Source organism: Pristiophorus japonicus, chromosome 12, assembly GCF_044704955.1.
Source record: "Pristiophorus japonicus isolate sPriJap1 chromosome 12, sPriJap1.hap1, whole genome shotgun sequence".
Lineage (NCBI taxonomy): Eukaryota > Metazoa > Chordata > Chondrichthyes > Pristiophoridae > Pristiophorus > Pristiophorus japonicus.
The window spans coordinates 36,782,110-36,806,690 of record NC_091988.1 but is presented as its reverse complement, the minus strand read 5'-3'; the positions used below and the strand labels follow the sequence as shown (position 1 = coordinate 36,806,690).

Below are 24,581 nucleotides of genomic sequence, written 5' to 3'. Positions count from 1 at the left end.
AAACATCCTTTTAAATTATTTTTATTACAAAAATATACTTGCAGAATTACAAAAAATGAACTTGCTCAAAATGCTCATGACTCCACAGAACAGCTGTTTTTTTTAAAAAAAAGTACGAGATGTGAAAATCCACTAACAAGGCGTACATTCCACACATACAAAGCAATCCACAAATAAATTGTGAGGAAGTTAAGCATTCAGAATGGTGATGGACTGACCTGTTGTGCAATAGAATTCCAAAATATGTATATGTGCTTCCAATTTCCCACATGATAAGTTCCTGATCTTAGCTTGGCAGTAAGGGGAGAGGCGCTGAGTACAGGCACTTCCTGCATGGAACATGATCTTGACCTGGGTTATACTTGTGTATTTCATTGTGGCTAATTACAGTACAGCACTGGCAGGGGCACGAGAACAGGGTGCCTCCTCTTTAATGAGGAATGGTAGGTTGTGCGGGGAGAGTAGGGTAAGGGGAGGAGACATATGAAGATCAATTAACAGGAGTTAAGATAACCAAAAATGAAGAAAATGAGCATATTGTTTAAAGCAAATTTGAACTGAAATTAAAAGGAAAATTTATATTTGCCAGTCTATTGCAAACAACAGGGCCATATCAATTAATTATTAAAGTTATCACAACTAATAACTGCCTAAGTTTATCTCAGGAAGCAAGCTACAATGATCATACAGCACTAAAAAATCAGATCCAATCCTTGGATTTTGTTTTCCTAAAGAAGGTTGACATTAATGTAGTAACAAAAAGTTTTTTTAGGTTAATTTATTGAGCAACTGACATACATGCAGCTCAGTATTCTTCTAGCTGAAGCTTTTGTTTCACTTTATATCAATTGAGTTCCACAGCAATATACCGGCATTATGCAAAAAAAACACCACTGTGAATAAACAGTCACGAATAGATTGAATAGTCAACTACAAAAAAAAATTAGTTCCCATCAGCCCTTTTAAACTGAAAATCTTTCTCTGGTGCCTACACACTTCGATTTGTAGCTTTGATTAATTTAAACTTAAGTTGCAACATGGTATGCCAGTTAACTGTTTTCAGAATTAGTGACTACAAATGACTAAAAATACCAGGGAAGTTTGTCTGGAGTATTAGGATTCTTTTTTGGCCATTACAAATCATTTAAACTTTCACATTTCCATTGCTAACATAAGAAATTAATTTTTGATTTATATGTATCCAAACACATGTAAAGCAGCCACAGTTTATCTATAAATTCAGTCGGTGATGTTTAATATGGGGTAAAAGTTTGAGCCTAAGGCAAGAAAGTGTGTTAATATCAGCTTCTGATTTTCTTGCTTTCACTCAATTATTGTGATATAAACATGCAAAAATGTGCAAGTTTAATTTATGGTACAACTTCGAACTCTGCTTATTTCATTATTGATGTTTTTTTAAGCTATACTTGGATCTTCAATGCAAAATAAATATTCAGGGTCAGTGTTGAGGGGCAGACAGTTGATAGTTTGGAAAGGAATTTAGCTGCGCCTTTAGATTGACTCTTAGTGTCTGGCTTAACTTGCAATTTACATCTTGTGTTCATTTACAAGACAAGAAATCTGTCGCTTCTATACAAATTTGTATAGAATTTCAAATTAATTTAATTGGAAAATCTGTTTAAAATAATAGTGATTAAAACACCTTCCTCTGCATCTAAACAATACAAATATATCACTGCCTTTAAAACACTGCAAACTGCCTGTTGTTCTTGACAATTCCACAAAATGCTTATTTTATGCATTAAAAGGTGACAAAACCATTGAGATAAGTTCTCAAACAAGGAACAAACTTCAAAGATACTTGCGTAAAATTAAGTCATTTTACAAATGTTTCTTACAGAAACCAAAAAACTGAAACCAGGGGAAACATCTATTGCTCATTAACTACACTATATCTTTAAGGCAACAAAAGTAGGATGTTACTACTATATACACTGTGCATTTTGCCAAATACTTTCACAGAAGTCCTTACAATATTTAAACTGGCAATGCAGTAATATTTTGTAGATGTAAACAAAGACTGATGATCAAAAAATATAAATGATAAATGTAGAGACCAAGACAATTAATATTGCAAAGTAAAGGTTGCATTCTCACAGTATCACGTTGCTCAACACAGCAACTATTTATACTTGTGGAGACATGTTCACTCCTGTAGTTCAATGTAGATTAATCAGTGTCTCTTCATAATTTGATGTTACCTACATTCTTTAAAAGATTCTGTAGATAGGCTTCATGGATTGTGTTGAGAAAATCGGAGTCATTCTGTGGGAGAGAAAAAAGTTTAAAACCTATAAATTTAACAATATTGAATACTTTATTACTTTATTAAATTGCATAATTGTAAGACTGCCTGCAGCTGTCTCCTATTCTTTTAAACATAGTTTAGTTTTACTTGCGCTTTAAAGATAGGCCCATCATGCATCTAGAAGAAATCACAGAGCAAGTACTTCTTTCACCTTTATTATACACCCTGAAATCATGTGAAATTTCCTAATCTTGTGTGGTATATGTTAGGTTCATGATTTTGAGTTGGCCCTCTTGCATTCTGTTATAGGTATGTAACCACTTTGATTTTATCCAATCCTTTCCTGTAAGTGGCTCAATTCTTGCTCCTGTAAGTCTTGTAGGCTTTGTAAAGACATTAAGGAGGCAAATATACAGCAGAGGAAGGAGAAATCCCTGCAAAGTTCTTCTGGGTTCTGAAGACTTAGTTCAGAGGTTGTCAATCTACATTGGATCTTGGAGCGTAAACTGGACCTAAGGATGAAGCGGACAGCAGAAAAAGTTCTGCTGTGAAACTCTTTGACAAGTATTTACAAGGTCATGATTTGACCCCTGTGGAGAAAGCCACCCACAGCTTGGAGAACCCAATCATGCAGAGATGTGCTCCCAGTATAATGCAACCCCATCCACAATTCAGATGATAGTGTTAGTGATATAGACATTTGCTATAAGAAAATTATACAAACATGCCAAATCAGAGTTAAAAGCAGCAGGGCTAGCAAAGTATGGAGAGTAAAACTACATTCCAAATTGAGCTGGACTATACCAAAGGTAGCTAATCTTATTTTTATCCTCCACATACTTTTAAAAATAGAAATGTTAAGGTTTACATTAATGACCAATACACCAGTGCAACTCAAACCCAAGCAAGTGTTTCATGTAACAGCCTTATTGAGTGCAAACTACAATTGATGGAGCTTTCACTTTGTTTGATAGTCACTGACCCTGTTCAATTGTCACAAAGACACATCCCACAACTTGCCCACCAATATATCTTAGTTGGTGATGGGATTATGTAATTTATTTTTACATCCCCATCTTTTAATTGCTTATAACATCCATTTACATAGAACCACACAAGTGTGCAACACAGAACAGGGCATTCGGACAACTGCACGTGTTCCAGGTGCAATAGAAATTCATATGATAAATGAAAGCCTGATACTAAATCGGCTTCAACATGTCTGGGAAAAAAAGGACTCTTTAAAATGATACATTGTAAAAAACCACACAGCAGAGGATAGATCACCATAGCAACAAGAATGAGTCCAGGCCGGCTGGAGGTCATTTTGAACACCTGCATATGTTACGTTGTGGACGCCGAGAGAAAACAGGTGTGTCAATCAATCGTGGGTTGTATTTGTAGTAACCTATTGTTGACGAGCCAGAAGCCCAGAGGTGCGGTTCTACGCTAAAAACGTATTTTAAAAGCTAGGCAGACTTCAGAGTGAAGAGAAACAGCTCCACTGCAACTGCTCTGATTCTGGAGAGGTCCCAGCAGATTGGAGATCCGCAAATGTAACATCCCTATTTAAGAAAGGAGGGAGACAGAAAGCAGGAAACTATAGACCAGTTAGCCTAACATATGTTATTGGGAAAATGCTGGAGTCCATTATTGAGGAAGTAGTAGCATGACATTTAGAAAATTAGCTGGAGTTCTTTGAGGATGTAACAAGCAAAATGGATAAAGAGGAACCAGTAGATGTAGTGTATTTGGATTTCCAGAAGGCATTCGATAAAGTGCCACATAAAAGGTTACAGCACAAGATAAGAGTTCACAGGGTTGGGGGTAATATATTAGTGTGGATAGAGGATTGGCTAACAGAAAACAGAGAATTGGGATAAATGAGTCATTTTCAGGTTGGCAAACTGTAACTAGTGGGGTGCCACAGGGATCAGAGCTGGGGCCTCAACTATTTACAATCTATATTAATGACTTCGATGAAGGGACCATGTGTAATGTAGCCAAGTTTGCTGATGATACAAAGATAGGTGGGAAAGCAAGTTGTGAAGATATTGCAAAGAATCTGCAAAGAGATATAGATAGGCTAAGTGAGTGGGTAAAAATTTGGCAGATGCAGTATAATGTGGGAAAATGTGAAGGTATCCACTTTGGTAGGAAAAATAAAAAAGCTAAATTATTATTTAAATGGGGAGAGGTTACAAAATGCTGAGTTACAGAGGGATCTGGGAAGTTTTTGTACATGAAACACAAAACATTAGCAAGTAATTTGGAACACAAATGGAATGTTGGCCTTTATTGCAAGGGAGATGGAGTATAAAAGTAAGGAAGTCCTGCTACAACTGTACAGGGTGTTGGAGAGAAGTACTGTGTACAGTTTTGGTCTCCTTATTTAAGGAGGGATATACTTGCACTGGAGGCAGTTCAGAGAAGGTTCACGAGGTTGATTCCGGAGATGAGGGGGTTGTCTTATTAAGAAAGGTTGAGCAGGATGGGCCTACACTCATTGGAATTTAGAAGTGAAGGGGTTAAAAATCATTAGTATTTCTAAAAAGTTTGTGGCTAAGCTCAAGTTGAGCGTGGGACCATAACGTATAACTCTCGAGAAGGGAGTATTTGGCAGATGCCCTAGCATAGACAGAATTAAACGAGATAACGATAAACACCCCAAAGCTTTGTCTGTTTATTAACAGAAGATTTAGTCAAGGACAAACAGGTCTGGGAAAAAGTACTTTCACAGGAATTGCTTAACCGTAGAAAAGTAATGATGTAGCACGTAACTGATCAGATAAAAGGCGCACAAGGGAGGTAACGAAGCTTGCTGTCAATATAATTGTATTAACCAATTAATATTTGTAATCATAGTAGTTGGGCGAAACTTTGTGACCCGGCAGGGAAACAACAAATGGAAAGCTTCCGCGCGGAGCTTCATGATTTTGTATGTATTTTGACTGCATAAAAACAGTAACCCGACAATTGTTCGAAGCGAACGGCTAGTTTGGGGTCACCGAGTTACTGAACTCCTCTCTCCCTTGATCGAATACTTTATAATAAGCGATTCTTTTCTCCAAAACAGACTTGTGTTGAGTATCTTTGTAATACTCCACTACAAGAAGAATGAGAAGTTATCTTATTGAAACGTATAAGATTCTGAGAGGGCTTGACAGATATAGATGCAGAGAGAATGTTTCCCCTTGTGGGGGAATCCAGAACTAGGGGGCATAGTTTCAGAATAAGGGTTTGTCCATTTATGACAGATGAGGAGAAGAATGAGGAGAAATTTCTTCTCTCAGAGGGTCGTGAATCTTTGGAATTCTCTACCCCAGAGAGCTGTGGAGGCTGGGTCATTGAATATATTTAAGTTGGAGATACAGATTTTTGAACGATAAAAGAGAGTCAAAGGTTATGGGGAGCGGGCAGGGAAATTGAGTTGAGGCCAAGATCAGATCAGCCATGATCTTATTGAATGGCGGAGCAGGCTCGAGGGGCCAAATGGCCTTCTCTTGTTCCTATTTCTTATGCTCCAACCTCGCCTTTCACATCCTGTCAGCGCCACCTCACCGGGTATCTTCCTGATTGCTTGCTACCTCACAGCCTCATGCCTGATCCAGGCTTACAGACTGCCTGTGAAGCAGATAACCTGGCTACAAGAGAAAGTCACGATGCACTACAAGAGTGCCCATCCAAATGCTTGGAATCTTCCCGATAAGCTTGAACCAACTAGGAGTATATAGGGGTTAATCCAAGATAGATACTTCATTTCCAAAAGGTTATGCATTTCAGAAATTCAGAAGGTGTTTGTATTGTTGTTGAGGCAATTCTAAGTTGTGCATAAACCCAAGATGTTGATTAAATTTTAATGTCAATTTTCTAATATAAATGATTTTTTTTCTTTATAAAGCCATGATTTGTGCCTGAAGTTTCTTTAGGTAAAATTGCCCATCAAGTTCAAAATAAAATTGAACTATGCGGAGATAAAAAGACAATTTCCCAAGTAAAAGTGTAAAATCACTTTGCACCTTTTTGCTCCTATACAGGACTCTCTCGTTTTCCTGTGTGACTCTGGAATTTGTGTGATAACAATGATGAACCCAAGTTACTGAAATTGCTAATGGTGGCATAGATGCTCCAAAAAAATCTATTTCTAGAATTACATCTTTAAATTTGCATTCTTTGACATTTATTTGGCAGCAATCTACAAATGTCATTGAAAGGATCCATTGCCCGATATTGCCCAGAAAAGTTTGGCACAACTACAGCGCAGGAGTGGAGCTGCATGTTTTCTTTTATAAAAAAAAGTAATTCTCACATAACTTATTTACGTCAGCTTTATGTTAAATCACCACGCACGAATTTCCTCGATTGTTTTTGCTGCTTCCGAAATCAGCTGCTCATTTACATAACCCTGCCACCAAGCAAAGGATCAGCTCAGGAGAGCTACCTGAATGTATGCGGATGATTCGCTGCTGTAGGTTTACGCTCAAAGATTTAGGTGCAGCATAGTCCATAGTCAGCTGACATCAGCGTAACTGAGATTTATGGAGTTGGATAGTAATTTCCTTCATGATTTTTGTGTGATTTTTTTTCTTGCTGAAACCTGCACTATACTTATCCAAAGTGCTGTCAGCCTCAGTGCACTCAAAGCTTTTCGGATCCCCACGCCCTCTCCCATATGTTCAGTAGAACTAAGCACCTAGAATGGACTTTCCAATGAGAATACCTTTGTTCCGCATAATAGTGAAGCTGCAGAGGCAAGAGGCTCCAGAGGTGGGACGCCATGGCAGAAGACAACAGCGCACTCGTTATTCCCCCCCACCCCCCCATTGGTCATGTTGCATTTGCACTTGTTTTCCATCAGTTTTTATGTTTCTAGGCAGACAAAGGAGCTCTGCAGGAAATTCTGGCGTAAGTTCCCATCGGCAAGATAAGTACAGAAATTGGTGTAGATTTTAACACTATTTCTGTGCAAATAAGATCCATGAAATTCAGGGCCCATAACTTATATTTCAAAATCTACTGAGATATTGAAAGTTCCATGCCAAGATAGCATTTTTGTTGCAATTTAACATACAATGATTTGACATGTAGTAGTGCTACATACAGAGCTGTCAATTTGCTTTTTCTACACGCTTTCCAGCTAAACAAAGAAATCCTAATTAGAAATAGCAGCCATCTATTCAGTTTTTTAAAAACCCACTGTACTGACCTAATCCTTCTCAAGGGGAAAGTCACAGCCCCAAGTGAGCCTACTTAAGCTGTATGCGTATAGTGTTGTTCACTGACTTATCAAATGCAATTTTTAATGATTAAAAATAATCTCAGAAAATTGCCATTTTTTTTTCCAATCATTAAAATGTGAATACATCACAGGCCACCAGACCCTTTCAACTATACTTTAAAAAAAAAATCACCTTTTTTGACATGGATTCTCATCAACTGCTTTTTGATACTACATCCCGCATTCACCCTGACTGTTGAGACCATCCCCCCACCCGACTTTGCTAATAGCTTTGCCCAATTTGTACTGCAGTTTTGGTGTTGGATCTGCATCCAAATATTTAAGGACTATTTATATAAATTGAAAAGAAAACTGATCTCTATACTGACAAACAAGTTTAAAAAAAAGAGTAGGAAAGCACATGGACTTTAAAGCAGAAAGACTGCTAAATTTAAAGCAATATAATTTTACCACAGTGGTTATATTCCATATATCATGAGAATCTATCTGTATAGTAGGGAAGAGAAAGGACTAGTTTACCTAGACATAAGAATTAAAAAAAATATTGCACTGCTAATCTGCATATGCTTTTTCAGAATTTCACGATAAAGAAGCATAAGTGGTTGCTTTACAGATGTCATCCAATGGTACCTTTCCCAAAAGTAACCCACTGCTCTTGAAGACTCGTAGCAAATTGCAATGCATTCTGGCAAACAAATTTAAGTTACCTAGAACGTTGAGACAATACATGAATGAGTGAAGTGTTTTCTGCTCCCCTTTCAACCTTCATTCTGTATATGTAATAGAAGGCAATTTATTTAATCACCCACACAGCAGAAACACTGCTTTCCTTGGGACTCATGAGATGCAGTATAAAATGAAGGCACTATCTTTAGCTAACACAAGTCCCACCATTCTGTAGAGGAATTTAATTTGATGGTGGTCAGTATTAGCCTTGTACCTCAAGAGGCAAGGTGGGTTAGCTATCAAAGCAGAGAACTGATCCAGAATGATACAGCACAGAAGGCAGCCATTTGGCCCATCATGCCTTGTGCTGACTTTGTGAAAGAGCTATCCAATTAGTCTCCACTTTCCCCATAGCCCTGTAGATATTCCGGAATTTTAATGAATTAACGGGGGGCATGGGGTGTGGGAAGAATAGCAGGGAGAAATCTTGCTCAACGTTTCCTCAGGAGATAACTGCAATAAAATTCATAATAGGGCAGACTACATGAGCTGGGAGAAAGTGTCCCGTTAGTGATACAAAAGCAAAATACTGCAGATGCTGGAAATCTGAAAAATACAACAGAAAATGCTGTAAATACTCAGGCAACATCTGTGGAGAGAGAAAGAGAGTTAACATTTCAGGTCGATGACCTTTCTCTCCATAGATGCTGCCTAACCTGCTGAGTATTTCCAATTTCTGCCGTTAAATAGTGAGCCGAACCACCGTAGAGGCAGGTGCCAAAACTAGTTTTTGAGAGAATGAATGTATATCTCTGGGAGGAGCAGGATATCTAAAAATCATGGTTTTTATGACAACACACTACCTTAGGATTTTTGCCCACGTCTTGGCTATCAATTTGGAATCCAAAGAACAAAGAGATAGAAAGAAAAACATCCATCTGATTACTTGGGGATTGGATCTCAGTGTCTGACACAAAACAATGGTACTGGTGTGTTGGTGTTCAAATCAGTTCCTTTTTTGAAATGACTTGGTATCTGCCAACTCAGCATGGACATGCTTACGTGAGCATTGCTGTTTCTCTGCAATTATTGTACAATTTGTACAAGGCAAAGTTGTGATTGAAGGGCAAAGAAAATCAGACAGCAGAAATTCTTTGATATTTGAAGCCTACACAAAGATCCCAGAAAAATTACAAAATCTTAAACAGTATAAATTCTAGGCCAGTAAAATGAGGAATATGTTGCAGTACAACATTGGAGATACTAGACTTTTGCCAGCAATGCAATGTATTGTTCTATAACAGATGGTGCTAGCTGAAGTGAGCATGGAGGAGGCATAGGGCAGAAACCACATGACATCTATGGAGGCACTAGTTTGGGCTTCCAAGGAAAAGTCACATGGGTTCCTGATGAGGTAGGCAAGAGACAGATATCCAACGGAGTGAATTACAGGAACATGTCATCTTACTTATGGTATGCATTGTATAACTGGTGAAGATAAGACTTGATTTATATAAAAGCAGAATTACCTTTATTAGGTGAGTTAATGTTTCCTGAAGCTGGGTCTTACTGAGAACGGTCAGCAATGGTGAAGATCGGGCCTCTGATGCCAACGTTAATGGGGAGGCTGGATTATACTTGCTTTCAGTTTCTGAAATATTTCCTGTTGACTGCTTGAACATACTGGGAGACAGAAGCATGGATGGACCAACTGAAGAGGTGGTTGTTGGTGTGAGAACAATCTACAAAAGAACACACAAAGTTATGTAGAATTGGTGGCCTGACAAAGATGAAAAGGTAAACCTACCCTGTAATCTATACCCAAATCTTTGCTGAAATCTTCATTTCTAGTAAATCATGGGTTATAGGCCAGAATTTGGTTAGACATTGAAATACTAATTAGCAGTCAAAGCTGGAACACAAAATGCATAAAATGAATCGGAGCAAGATACTGCATTGTAGAAGTTTGATAGAATATTTGAGTATTTGATCTGAATATTCTCAAACTGAAAGTCTCATTATGAAAGCTAAAAGTCTGAGTAACTGATTTTTAAGGCTTTTTCCATACCTGTTCTGTTTTGTTAACTCAGCTGTAGTTCATTCTATTGAAATGAATGAAAACATGAAATATATAGTGAAAACTGGTGTTTTAAGGAGTGTATTAGGTCTAAAGTAAACCCTTTGTAATTGCAGCTTTAAAAATACAAAAATAAGGCAGCAATCCAAATTATGGGTTCCAACAGTAGCAACCAATTTCAGAGGTTGGCAGGAAAAAAAATTAAGATTGTAACATGTACTGCATGCAATATTTTCTGTATCAACAATCTGAGGAAGCCTACTAACTACACTTGTTTATTATATAAAATAGAGGCACTGTACAATGTTATACAATTGTACAGAAGCTAAAAAACATGCTCAAGATAGTATTGTTACAAATAAATCATTAAGATCTGCCAGTTAAGATTTTGTCTAGTTTTTCTTTAATATAAACTGCCATAGCCCTTTCTCTTGGAGCCTGGGATTTTAAATATTTGTCACAGACAAGTTTACGAATTATTATAATTATAAAAGTCTCAAAGCTTAGCCCAGTGTGTCTGTGCACTAGCACAATGCCAGCATAACACCCCCATACATTGAGATAAAAAAGCAGGTATTGCAGCAAACTTGGGAGTGGTTCTGCACAAGGAACAGCATGTGATGATTCCCTGCATATCGCCACGTCTGAAATACCTATGCATCCCTAATGCTGAGACACACAAGCTGCTACCATTAGTTAGAGAGAGAATACTTTCATTAAAAAGTACTTCCTAAATACATAATTAAAAAAGAAAATTCTCTCTTGCCAAGTCTGGTATTTGAGGACCCTTCTAGCAACTAGAGCCACTTCAGTAACACGACACTGGTACATTGTGGACCTGTTTCATTCATTGTAAGGGGTTAAAAAACAGCCACTAGAGTGGAGACAGACCGAGGGTCACGAATGGAGATACTGAAGGTAGTGAATTGATCTGACACATAAAATGGTCCAGATTAAGAGGGCTCATCAGTATTAGGAGATTCTGAGGAATCAGTTGTTCTGTCTTACGGTATGCATTGTAATATTGACCGATTATGTAAAACTCGCTTATGTATGTAAAGCATGTTTATATGCTCGCTTACATTGGGTTAAGAGGGAAGCAGCAATGCTGATGGTTAATGAACCATTCGTTGGATTGAGCCTTAGCACAGACTGATAGGAGATGAAAACATACACTCAGTACTGAGTAACAAGGGCAGTGGAGAGTCAACAGTCTAGAAAGATAGCAAACCCTGGGAAGCAAGGTCAATTCACACGTCATGAGGAACTGAGGCAAAGTTGACACCATGGGAGATGGACAGGTGGGGGAGAACCAGTCAGAGCCAGTCTGAGCAGTAGGCCAATCGGTGGTTTTGTAGGAGGGTCACACACCTCGGAAAACTATATAATTGTAATTGTAAAACCTCTGATCGGGGAAGTGTTCATTGGAATCTTTTAGAGCATGTTCGAATAAAAAACAGTTAACCGAGGTTTCGTCTGAGTGATTCCGTGGTCGCTATACAATACGGGCTGGTATCGATTCCTTGAATCAGGGATTCCACCTTGAGAAAGAGAAGTCTTTTTACCCCAACATTCATTAAGAGAAAATCAGTGCTGCCGACACAGTCTAGATATCAATCTGGAGAAGCTAGAAAAAAGGAAAGTCACTACTAACTGACCACACTGCGCTAGTGCTAACTGTTCCCTGTCTCGACATTTCTGGAACAGCATCAAAGCCCATCCAAATCACTTATTTAACTGCAACCAATGTTGAAGCCAGTCTAGATGCAAGTGAAGCCCATTCATCATTTTATTTTGTGGCAAGCAAGGTGGTTAGGGAGAAGGTGGTGGACGAAGATGTGTGGCCTAAATTGAAGCTTCTCTTCACTATTTACTGATTAATTGTGTGATAACTTTACTGAGATGGTAAGGTGAAGGTAAGGATCTAGGGGCCGAAATTGCCTTGCGTCCCATTTGGGGTGGATAATTTGAATTAAATGATGAATTACTGCCAGCGCAGATGGGGTGGAGATTGGAGGGAACTTCGGCCCTTTTGTGTTCAAAAATGAACGGGGCGGTCAATGTTGGGGGCAGAAGAGAGTCGGAAGCGGGGCAGATGGTGGGTGATGTCATTTAGCACTGCGCTGACGTGCCGCGGCGCACTGACGCATAGTGACGTCTCTCCCCTTCACTTAAAGGGAAGGAACGCTGTCAGACCGAGCAAGGCCTCCTTGGCACCACTGGGCCACTAGGGAGGGCTTCATCCAGGCCAGTGGTCTGGCACCCAAGAAGAGATACTAGGCAGCTTGTTGGTGGCCTAGCTGAAACAGCGGCTGCCACTGTCGGGCCGACAATTAAAACAAAATGGCGGCAGCGCGGTGTGCCCTCCCACCCCACCCCCCCCCCCCCCCCCCGTTACGGGTGGACGCGCCACCCAGCCACTGGCAGCTTCCCGCTGTGCGAAGCTGTGGGGGGCACCGACCGGCGGCAGCTGCGCTCCTGCATGGCGGAAAAGTGTAAGGGGTCAGCGCGTGGTCAACAACGGGTCGTAGCGCTGGGCAGAACACGGGGAGCGGCAGAAACCCATTCCGCCACCCCCGGCGCAGGGGCAATCCCAGATGGGTCGCACCATCCGCCTGCTCCCAGTCGGAAAGGTCTTCCCGCCCCATTACAAGAGGCGGTAACGGGCCTTAAAAAAGGGGGCAATTTTGGCCCCCTAATATTAGCTAATTAATGCAGATGTTTTTATACTGTAACAATCTAAGTAAAATTCAGCATTAAAATAAATTTTAGACAATGACAACTAATGAATCCTCTTTCTCTCACCCCTCACCCAAACGAAATTAAAAGTCAGCAAATAAATGAATTAAAGAACAAGCAATACAATTAAGAACTTTTTGGAGTTCACCTGCAAAACATAAAACATTAAATGGTGCCACCCGACCTGGGTGACACTCCAGACATTTACAAGGCCCTTTTTTTTCCCCCCCCCTTTTTTTTTGTTTTTTTTTGTGTTTTTCTTTTTTTTTTGGGCACTAAAATCACAATTTTTCCCCAGTGCCCCCTATAAAAGGGAAGGGGACACTAAAAGCACCGGCAATTAAAACAAATTAACTTTAAAACGTAAAATCAAATTAAAATTTGGTTGCCGGGCGTGATGATGCACTCCAGTCCCTCCGGTGCCCACCTCTCGCGGAAGGCCGCGAGCGTACCGGTGGACACCGCGTGCTCCATCTCCAAGGACACCCTGGACCGAATGTAAGAGCGGAAGAGAGGCAGGCAGTCAGGTTGAACGACCCCCTCGACCGCCCGCTGCCTGGACCGGCTGATGGCACCCTTGGCCGTGCCCAGGAGCAGTCCTACGAGGAGGCCTTCGGACCTACCCGCTCCCCTCCGCACAGGGTGCCCAAAGATCAGGAGAGTGGGACTGAAGTGCATGGATTATTTATTGCACCTGGTGGAACTGATATATGCAAATTGATAAGATTGTCAAATTTCATCAGGGACTGGAAGGATATAGGGCTCAATTTTCGCCACCAGTGGGCGCCGTTTTTTTTGGCATCATCTAATTTTTTTTGGAGTAATCTTGATTTTGCAACTTTCCTCAAAGTTTGTATGCCGACGGCAACAGTCAGCGGCGGATTTTTTGGCGCAGGTCTGGGCTAAAACTGATTTCCGCGCAGTTTTTGCCATTTAAGCGATTTTCCACAACACCAATTTTTTTTAAAGGACGCCACAGAGTGGCCTTAAATACTGATCAGAAAAACCCTATGTTAAGTTAAGGAAATTGGCGCTCAGGTCTGTATTGGAGCTGTTTCTTTGCAGTTTAGTCTTGTTTATAAAGATAGTTTATAATGATCGTGTTTAGTACATTCCTTGCATCTCTTTACATTAAAGATTGCTTATTTGTTCTGGTGCTTCGTCCCCGCTCCCAGTTCCGTTGCAATCCCGGGCCGAAAGGATCGCACTCCTGGTCCCGCTGCAACCCCGAGCTAATTGGCACCCCCACTTCAATCGCAGGCTGATTGGCTGCGGCGGCGGCCACCCCCCCCCCCCCCCCCCACTCCCGGCCCTGCTTCAATCCCGGGCCAAATGGCACTCCCAATGTTCCCGGCCCCACTTCAATCACGGGCCAAATCCCCCACCCACTTCAATCCCGGGCCAAATCCCCCACCCCCCCCTTCAATCCCGGGCCGAATCCCCCCTGGTCCTGCTGCAATCCTGGGCAATCCCCCCTCCCACGCACCCCCTCCCCTGCCACTGCAAGCTCTGGCCATGGAACTTCAACTCGCAGATAGGTGGAGCTTCAGCCCTCAGTGTGTCTCTCGTTTCTCTGGCAACCTCCCTCAGTGTCTCTCATTAATCCGACAACCTTAGTTTTTGGCGCAGACTTGAAGCTCCCAGATTTAACCTTGGGTACCACAGCGCCAAAATGAAATTTTACTTTGGCGAAAGTTCCAACTTTTCTTTCCGACGCAATCGGACACAAAAAAAAAATCGGCTGTTAATCTTCCTGGGCGCCAAAAATCAGCAAAGATGAAAATTGAGCCTGTACACTTTAGACAAAGATAGTGAGTTGAAGTGATCTGTGTGATGATAAAAAGGCAAAGTAGATGGATTGAATGGCCTTTTCAATTCTACTTTCTGCCGAGATCTGTTAACATTGAATAAATCCTGGGAGGGAGCTTTTCAATCATAAGCAGTATACTTGAGGTGTTGCCTCATCCTCCCAAAAGGTTTAAAAGCAATTAGCTATGTCTATCACATGCTCTCAGCTTTCTGTCAGTTTCATGCACCCAACTAGGCTATATTTAAATTCACAATCCTCACTGTAATTTCTAAAGTGAAATAATTAATGAGGTTGCAGAGGCGGGAGGAGCTCAGCTTGCTTTTTCACCAGATGCATCATGCATTGGATGGTGCGCTTACAGGGATGACATCTAGGGTGGCTCAAAAGCTTTGCTAGCCAGTTTTTTAAAAACTGCCCTGGCATGATGTCTATCTTATCACAACTTTTCCCAGAAATGGCAAAGTCATCAGTCTTTTCTGGAGATGTAGTGAAAAGCTGTATATTGCAAGCCTAGGACAATAATGCTTGGAGTTGGCGTCATTGCTTTTGTGCCTATACTCTATTGCAGTAACAGTCTGAGCCTTGTTGTTAACATCAGCCTACACCTTATTGTATATTATAGAAGAGAAATAGGAATATTAGTCAATTTTAAAAGCTTATGCATTAATCATTTCCAATGTGCCCGATAAGAGGGAAACTGAACATTTAGGGTGCCCTGTGTGTATAGTTTCTTCCACTTTGCATCTAATCATTTCATGGCAACAACTCAATGCAACAACCTAATTTGCTGGAAGGTCATCTTGACCATAAGGTTACAAAATTTATATTTGAGGCCCAAAGGGAGCAGCATTCTGTGTTATCACATACAGGTGGAGAGAAGATTTCAGAATCTCCAGGGTTTAGGCTTTGTATTACTCAACAATTGTTCTGAGCGAGTGACGAGCAAACTTAAAGTTGCAGTTATATGCTACTTTAGCATTGCTGCAAAGAATTTACCACTTCCAATGGAAATGTCTACTTCTCTTGTGCTGCTTCCACCCTGTTTTTATTGTGGGAGGTATCATCATCATCATAGGCAGTCCCTCAGAATCAAGAAAGACTTGCTTCCACTCTTAGCATGAGTTCTTAAGTGGCTGTACAGTCCAATACGAGAACCAGTCTCTGTCACAGGTGGGACAGACAGTACTTGAAGGAAAGGGTGGGCGGGGAGTCTGGTTTGCCGCACGCTCCTTCTGCTGCCTGCGCTTGATTTCTGCATGCTCTCGGCGACGAGACTTGAGGAGCTCAACGCCCTCCCGGATGCACTTCCTCCACTTAGGACGGTCTTTGGCCAGGGACTCCCAGGTGTCAATAGGGATGTCACACTTTATCAGGGAGGCTTTGAGGGTGTCCTTGTAACGTTTCCGCTGCCCACCTTGGCTCGTTTGCTGTGGACGAGTTCCGAGTAGAGCGCTTGCTTTTGGAGTCTCGTGTCTGGCATGCGAACGATGGGGCCTGCCCAGCGGAGCCGATCAAGTGTGGTCAGTGTTTCAATGCTGGGGGTGTTGGCCTGGACAAGGACGTTAACGTTGGTGTGTCTGTCCTCCAAAGGGGATTTGTAGGATCTTGTGGAGACATCGTTGGTGGTATTTCTCTAGCGACTTGAGGTGTCTACTGTACATGGTCCACATCTCTGAGCCATACAGGAGGGCGGGTATTACTACGGCCCTGTAGACCATGATTTGGTGACAGTTTTGAGGGCCTGGTCTTCAAACACTCTTTTCCTCAGGTGGCCGAAGGCTGCACTGGCACATTGGAAGCGGTGTTGGATCTCGTCGTCAATGCCTGCTCTTGGACCTTACGCTAAACATCAGTAAGACAAAGGTCCTCCACCAGCCTGTCCTCGCTGCACAGCACTGCCCCCCCAGTCATCAAGATCCACAGCGCAGGTATAAACAATGAGCAACTGCACATATGGCCCTTATGGCTAAGGGGATCAAGGGGTATGGAGAGAATGCAGGAAAGGGGTATTGAGGGAATGATCAGCCATGATCTTATTGAATGGCAGTGCAGACTCGAAGGGCCGGATGGCCTACTCCTGCACCTATTTTCTATGTTTCTATGTAGATTTTTTCCAAAGTCACGTGCACAACTGCTAAATGATCTGGTCATGGACTTTCCTAATGACATTCAGACCAACAATGCTAAAAGTGCATGAGTAGTCAACCAGTTAGCCCATCCACAGCCAGACTCCAAAATGATGAATCCGACCCAAGTACTGTGAATATTTGCTGTTGCCAGTTTGGAACAGAGGTAGCACATAAAACCCGAGACCAGTAGGGTTTGCTGCCTCTCATGGCAAGAGTCTGGGGTCATTTATACTACAGACTTGCTGCCTAGGGCACTCTCACAGGAAGCAATCCTGTGGTATAACCGGAGTGCAGTCAGCTTGCAACAATATACCTGCTATCAGTTTCCATCTTACTCCTACACTCAAGGTACAGATGAAAATCTAGTTGATCATGTATGATCCTTAGTGCACGAGCAATTTTTTCAACCATCATCCAGAGCAATCCAGTTACTTGCATGCATTTCAGTCATAGAACCCTCCAAAATATTTAACAAAAAAAACACCATAATGTCTATCCTCAAATATCCAGCCAGAGCATTCGAAATATAGGAAAATATGCCTGTTGATTTCAAAGTTGTGAAGTGGGCAGGAACTCTTCGATCGGTGAATAATCTTCACTGGGTAAGAACATATCTAGCAGTTCAAAACTGGATTTGAAGTACTCAGGGCGCACTGGACACCGCTCAATCCATAGCTGATTCCGCTGTACAGGAGTAGGCCATACAGCCTCTCTAGCCTGCTCCACCAGTCAATAAGATTATGGTTGATCCTTGACCTCAACTCCACTTTCCCGCCATATTTCTATATCCCTTGATTTCCCTAGAGTCCAAAAATCTATTTATTTCAGCCTTGAATATACTCAACAATTCAGCATCCACAGTCCTTTGGGGTAGAGAATTCCAAAGATTCACAACCTTCCCGGGTGAAGAAATTCTTCATCTGTCTTAAATGGCAGAGCCCTTATCCTGAGACTATGTTCCCTAGTCCTAGACTCTCCAGCCAGAGGAAACAACCTCTCAGCATCTCCCTGACAATCCAACTCAGAATCTTATGTTTCAATGAGATCACCTCTCATTTTTCCAAACTCGAGAGTATAGACCCAATCTACTCAATCTCTCCTCATAGGACAACCCTTTCATCCCAGGGATTACTACATACACAGCTTTACTTCTCTCATCCAAAGATGTACTTCTGGATGGAATCTACAGGAAGATGGTTACAAATCTACTCTTCTGTTATAAATGCTGAGTGGGTTGCAACATTCCATCTCAAAATATATTGAAAACCTCGGTCAATGGGAAAAATCCACCCTAAAATTGGCAACGTTTACCTGCAGTACCATTACGCTTGACGGTAGCAGTGCGATTAGCATTTACTATGTTTAAAAACCTGTCATGTAATGTTAGCTCCAAACTCTGCAGCGTATGTTTGCCCTTGAAAATCACCAGGTTTGTAGCATGCAACTCCACTGCAACAATGTCTTAAATTGAGGGCAAAAGGCAAGTCTAATAAGAGCTTTGAGATTAGCAAAGAATCATTAAGGTCAATGAGCCAGAATTTTCTGGCAACACAACGGCGAGTTTAAGGTGCATGCCGTTATTAGTGTGTAAATCATCCAGCAATTTGTGGCAAGGAAGAGATACCCAGTGAGTTGCGAATCGCGACAAGTTGCTGGACAATTTGTGTTGCTCCACCGTTAGCCTCGCAAAAAGGGTAGCTCGCCCTCAACTTCCCCGCGAGTTTTAAGAAATTGCTGAATTTGCGCATTAATTACCAATTAACTTCGCTGTGGAAAGTTAGGCCTGGTACGTAACAGCACAAGGACCCCTTTTAATGACTGGATTTATGTTCCTGCAATGCCACTCAACCTCTCTGGCCTAGAAAGGGAACAATTGAAACTGTGTAGTCTCATTCCTGCAGGTTGTAAATTGTTGTTAATTTTTAAAATGCAAACAATCTTTCTCACTTTCCTTTCTGTCTTCTTTTTCTCTCTTTTAATCCAATCTTTTTTCCCTCTTTCTGTACCTGATTTGATTCTATTTCCTTCTCTGTTGTTCCTCGATTTCATTCTCAATATTTAGATTTCATTTGTTAAGGAGATAAGACTGTTGGTCCCATCGTTCACTAAGGTCCCAGATGCCCTATTGCTTTTGCAGTTACGAGCTCACACTTCCAACGAGAAATATTTGAGCTAAATTGTGAGGGAAAAAATCTAACTAACGGGGCACATTCCAGGTAACTCCGGACCAATGTTTTTATTAATACTGTTCCTTACCTCCAGCATGAATTTTGCAGCCACACATTAATGCAGTCTCTGAGTTTTGACTCTGCTGCCGGTCTCTAAACACTGACCCTGTGCTAGCAGTTTCCTCCTTCACCCGTGCCCCTGCCGCCAATAAATTCTGGAGCATCCCCCTCAGTGATGTAGCACAATTTCCCCTTCTCCTCCTGCCGAAACATGCACTTTTCTCACCAGACTCATTGGGACGCAATCTTATTCACACAACCCACTAAGTACATCTGACTCCGGCCCACAATGTCAATCCTCAATCATCATGCTTACTGAATACCAGGATACCATTTTCTCTCTTCCAGTTAAACATTTTTGTAAACCCAGGACTATCAATTCCCATCCCACCAGGCTCATTCTGTATCTCGGACCCAGTTTTGCTACCAGCCCAATGCACCCGCTTGAAATATTGGGCCAACAGATCAAGGCACAGCAAATGGCTCCTCCTCCTGAATGAACCAGATGCATAGAAAAAAAATCTATTTTGCTGTGAGCAGTGCTTTCTAAATTGTACGCTGATCCATCAAAAAGGATACTCAAATTAATAACTGCGTCACGATCGCCAGAAACTGCAGCACCAACCAAGAGATGACAACGTTCAGAATGTATAAAAATTTTGATAAACATTTAGCTACCTTGTGGGAGCCAAGGTAAATCTCTTCACAATGACCCCCACCACGAGTTAAAGGACTAGTAGCACCAGCACGCCCAGCACCCCCCTTCCCAATCTAGGTCATTGCAATTGCCTCTCCCCCACCTCAGAGAAATTTGGGGAAGCAGAAAGTTCAGCTCTCCCATCTGTCTCTCCCTCCTGAAATCTACCTTCTCCCTTGCCCTCTTGGATCTAATTTACCTCCACCCTCCAATCCTCCATGTCTTCAATACTGAACTTGGTTTTAACTCTTGGTGTGCAATACCACAGATTGACAAGTGTAAATAATATTTTAATCATTTGTACCTGTAATGAAGCCTCTGTGGGTTTTACGTTTGGTTCTTTAAAGCTCTCTGGTGTTACAAGTAGTGGAGAAAACTTTGCAGCTAATAAGGGTTTGTTGAGAGGCTGGTGCTGCTGATCATGTTGCTGTGTCAGTTTGAGTTTCTGAAGCAGTTCATGACCTTGAGATCCAATATCTAAAGTGCTTCTTTCACCGGTGCCGCTCTGCGGAGTCTGGTTACTTCCTGGAGTCAGGTTCTGAGGAGCACACGTTATTTCAGAGGAAAGTGGGCACATCATCAGTGGTGATACTGTTTTGACTTCTTGTTGTAAACTCTGACTGTGGCCATTGGTACTGATGGTGGGCATGGTCTGATTAGAAGTAGCTTCAAAATTTAGGGAAGACTGAAAGAGGGGACTAGCACAAATGTTGTATATACGATTGGTTTTAACATCAGATTTCTGGAGTGCAGCCGGTGTCATTAGTACCTGTGTAGTGGCTTCTTGGCAATTCAATCGGGAAAATTTGATTTTGTTATTAAGACTCTCTGGGCTCCCTAATTGTTTAAGTTCTGGTGACTGTTCATAAGTTAACGGTTGGACTAACGTTTGGCTTCTTAATTTGGTATCTTGCTGAGATGTCGATAACATTTCTTGGTTAGGGTTCATCAGTTGCTCTTTAGTAACAGGTGTTCCAAATAATTCCTCTACAGTCAAATGTTTGGCACCTGAAATAATATGCTGGAAGAGGAAATAAAAAAGCAGTATTAAATATTTATTTGCATATTCACTATTATAATTACTGGCTGATTATATTGGATGAGCAGAAATTTCCCTTAATTAAATATTGGGAAGCCAGTATCTTCAGTCCCTGCCACAAACTTTGTTCCCTAGCCAACAACTCCATCCCTCTCGCTGGCCACTGTCTGAAGCTGCACAAGACTATCTGAACCTGACCTGAGCTTCCGACCCATGTTCTCTCCATCAAGACCGCCTATTTCCACCTCCATAACATCACCCATCTCTGCCCTTGCCTCAGCTCATGTACTGCTGAAATCCTCACCCATACCTTTTTTTATTACCTCTAGACTATTCCAAGGTACTCCTGGCCAGCCTCCCACCTTGCACCTTCTGTAAATTTGAGCTCATTCAGAGCACTGCTGCCCTTATCCTAACTTGCACCAAGTCCCATTCACACATCACCTGTGCTTGCTGATCTATGATGGCTCCCGGTCCTGCAACACTTCGATCTTAAAATTCTTATTCTTGTTTTCAGATCCATCCCTGACCTCTCCTCTCATGATCTCTATAACCTCCTCCAGCCCTATAACCCTCCGAGAGCTCTATACTCCTTTTGGCCTCTTGCACATCCCCAATCTTCATCGCTCCACCATTGGTGGCCGTGCCTTCAGCTGCTTCGGTCCTAAGCTCTGGAATTCCCTCCCTAAACCTCTCCATCTCTCTTACCTCCTTAAAATCTACCTATTCAACCAACCTTTTGATTACCTGTCCTAATATCTCACATGGCTCAATGTCAAATTTTGTTTGGTAACGCTCCCGTGAAGTGCCTTGGAATGTTTTATTACATTAAAGTTGCTATATAAATGGCAAATTGTTATAATTATCACAGAGTCAAATCACCTTGTTATGGTGCTGTGCTGAAGAAGAGGTATGTTCATCTGTTGATGTTTTCACTGCTAGACCTACAGTGCTGTGTATGCCTGGAGAACTTGATAAAATACTTGAATCACCAAATTGACATGTCTAAAAGAAAAATGTGTGTTTTTAAAAAGTCAAACATTACATTCAATATTAATTCAATTGTTAACATTTCAGCTGTAGTGATATCAATTAGTACCAATAGAAAACTAAAATGTAATAATATTGATTAAATTGAAGACCTTAACAAAAAGCAACTTTGGACAAATGCTCAACTTTAAATTGCTATATCTAGTTTCATAGCACATCACCAACCACCACTAGATGGCTACTAATCTCCTTTACTTTAAAAAGAAAATTTATGCCAGTTTATTTAAGACATAAAATGTAATTTAGTACTAATTCAAAGTAAATTTGATTATTTTCAGCATTTATTTGCCTTGAAGCAGTAGAAGCATTCAACTGGTCAAAAGAACAGAAAAGCAGGGAACACTCAAGCCAAGCAGATTACACAACTCAATGCTCTGATCTGGTCTTAAAATTGAAGGAAGGTCTGGGAAGAGAGGAATACTTTTTATGCAAAGTGTGAGCTTTTGTTAACAGAAGAAAATAATGCTCTTAACCAGAAATTCTTTTGACTTTTCAAAAAATAATAATAATCAATTTTATCTTTCTCCATGTCATTCCATTCCAGTGACACACAACAGAGTGTCCAAGCTTTTGTATTCATGGCAGGCCACATATGCATGCCAGACATAAGACTCCCAAGGCAAGCGCTCTACTCGGAACTCCTTCACGGCAAACGAGCCAAAGGTGGGCAAAGGAAACGTTACAAGGACACCCTCAAAGCCTCCCTGATAAAGTGCAACATCCCCACCGACACCTGGGAGTCCCTGACCAGAGACCACCCCAAGTGGAGGAAGTGCATCCGGGAGGGCGCTGAGCACATCGAGTCTCATCGCCGAGAGCATGCAGAAAGCAAGCGCAGGCAGCGGAAGGAGCGTGCGGCAAATCTGTCCCATCCTCCCTTACCCTCAATGACTATCTGTCCCACCTGTGACAGGGACTGTGGCTCTCGTATTGGGCTTTTCAGCCACCTAAGGACTCATTTTAAGAGTGGAACCAGGTCTTCCTCGATTCAGAGGGACTGCCAATGATGATTCATGGGTCACATAGATATGTACCATGGAGCCTTGTGTGCCACACAAAGTTTCCATCAACTTTTATACATTTCAAAATGCTGATACATGGTATTCTGATTCGGCAGAAGCATTACGCATAGCCTCAAAATTCAAACAGGACAAGGCAGAACACAAATAGGACTGAGCTGCCTGGGCATTGAAGTTGGATATCCAGGGGTGAGGAGCCATATGTGCCCCTAGAGTCTCAGGGTTGATGCCCCTGAAATACAGGCTGTGTCATGAGAAGGCTCCATTGTAAACAGCGTAAGGTGCATTTTCAAACCAACTTGCCAATGGCTCTAAAACCATTTGACCGCAGAAAATCACACTTAAGTGAAAGAAATCTCTAGTCAGATTATGTTCTTCTATAGAAAAGGAGACATATTTAGAATAGAAAGAACTCCGTTTGGATATTCATTTCTTTTTAAGTTTTAATAACTAAATAACAGGAGTACATCAATTCTGTAAGCAGTTAAGAATTCTTTGTAACATTGCAAATTTGTTTTCAACTATTTTACTTTTTTTAAGGTTTCAATTCTTGATAATGATTATCCAGTAAGGATAGTTTTACACTGGGTAAAATTACTCAAGATAGTAGGTCTGTCATTCACTCCATTCTTTATTAATTGAAGAAACATTTTTGAAAATGTAATGTTTAAACTTTTATGTGGTATTGCCCCATTAACTTATTGAGTTTTAGTAGTTAAACATTTAAAATGGTAATGCTTGCTTTCTTCACAAGGTATTTTAGTTTTCCATGTTTGAAGAATTTCAAACTTTTCTGTTATTTCCTCATATCTGCTTCTCATGAAAGAGACTTTGTCCGAGTAGTTTATTTTCAACTTGAAAACACAGATTTCTTGGTTTTCTATGTCATTTCATGTTGCAAATGTTGGGAGTATATCAAAATTTAATTCTAAAATATACATTTTCATTTCAAAAATTCATCAGTTGTAAATGGTTGAAAAAACAATTTCTAAATACATTTATTTTAGTATGGTATGTATATCTGTGGTCTAATTGACCTTTGGTGTGGTTGGTATGGAAACAGCAATTTCTGCAAAACGTCACATGTAGATTTGAATGGAGCCAATTTAATTTGTTTTTGAGTTTAGTTTTTTGTAATATTTTCACACCATACAAATTTACATTCAGTATTGGTGTGCTTCTGTTTTATTTTATTTATTTGATTTTTCACAAAATTTGAATGAAGTAAAGCGGTACCCAAAGCTAAAGCCAAAAATAATCTTGTGGAAAAACTGTTAACATACTGCTCTTATAGACACATTGATTGCACAAAATAGGAGGCATAAATATGAAAACAGGATGTACATGGGATCCAGATGTAATTTTAACACCCAAACTGCCAGCCTTCTCCTGATGACGATGGGCAGCCCCTGATCCACCTGATGGCCATCCTCCCCCACCGGCAATGACTGAGCAGCTGACCGGCGACATTCAAATGTGGCCCCATAGTTAAAATCCCTGCAGAAGAGATTTTCGAGAATGGTACCAAAGATGAAAGACTTTAGTTAGGTGGAGAGACTAGAGAAACTGGGGGTGTTCGCCTGAGAGCAGAGAAGCTTAAGGGGAGATTTGATAGAGGT

The 24,581-nt window shown here is 41.1% G+C and overlaps 1 protein-coding gene and 1 long non-coding RNA gene across 3 annotated transcripts in view; one reads left to right on the top strand and one right to left on the bottom strand.

Moving 5' to 3' along the window:
• Window positions 1–45: 45 nt before the first annotated feature.
• dcp1a (decapping mRNA 1A) overlaps window positions 46–24,581 on the bottom strand; it is an 84,257-nt gene continuing 59,721 nt past the window's right edge. For both annotated transcript variants that reach the window (XM_070895305.1, XM_070895304.1), the window contains exons 6-9: window positions 21,776–21,898; window positions 20,159–20,875; window positions 9,704–9,916; window positions 46–2,286 (exon numbers count right to left, since the gene is read on the bottom strand). In XM_070895305.1, the coding sequence (XP_070751406.1) occupies window positions 2,206–2,286; window positions 9,704–9,916; window positions 20,159–20,875; window positions 21,776–21,898 (1,134 nt within the window). In that variant the 3' untranslated portion in view covers window positions 46–2,205. The remainder of the gene's footprint in view (window positions 2,287–9,703; window positions 9,917–20,158; window positions 20,876–21,775; window positions 21,899–24,581) is intronic.
• LOC139277187 (uncharacterized) lies at window positions 13,861–23,460 on the top strand. Its single transcript, XR_011596046.1, has 3 exons — window positions 13,861–14,028; window positions 22,222–22,378; window positions 22,488–23,460. It is a non-coding gene; the product is annotated as an uncharacterized lncRNA (long non-coding RNA).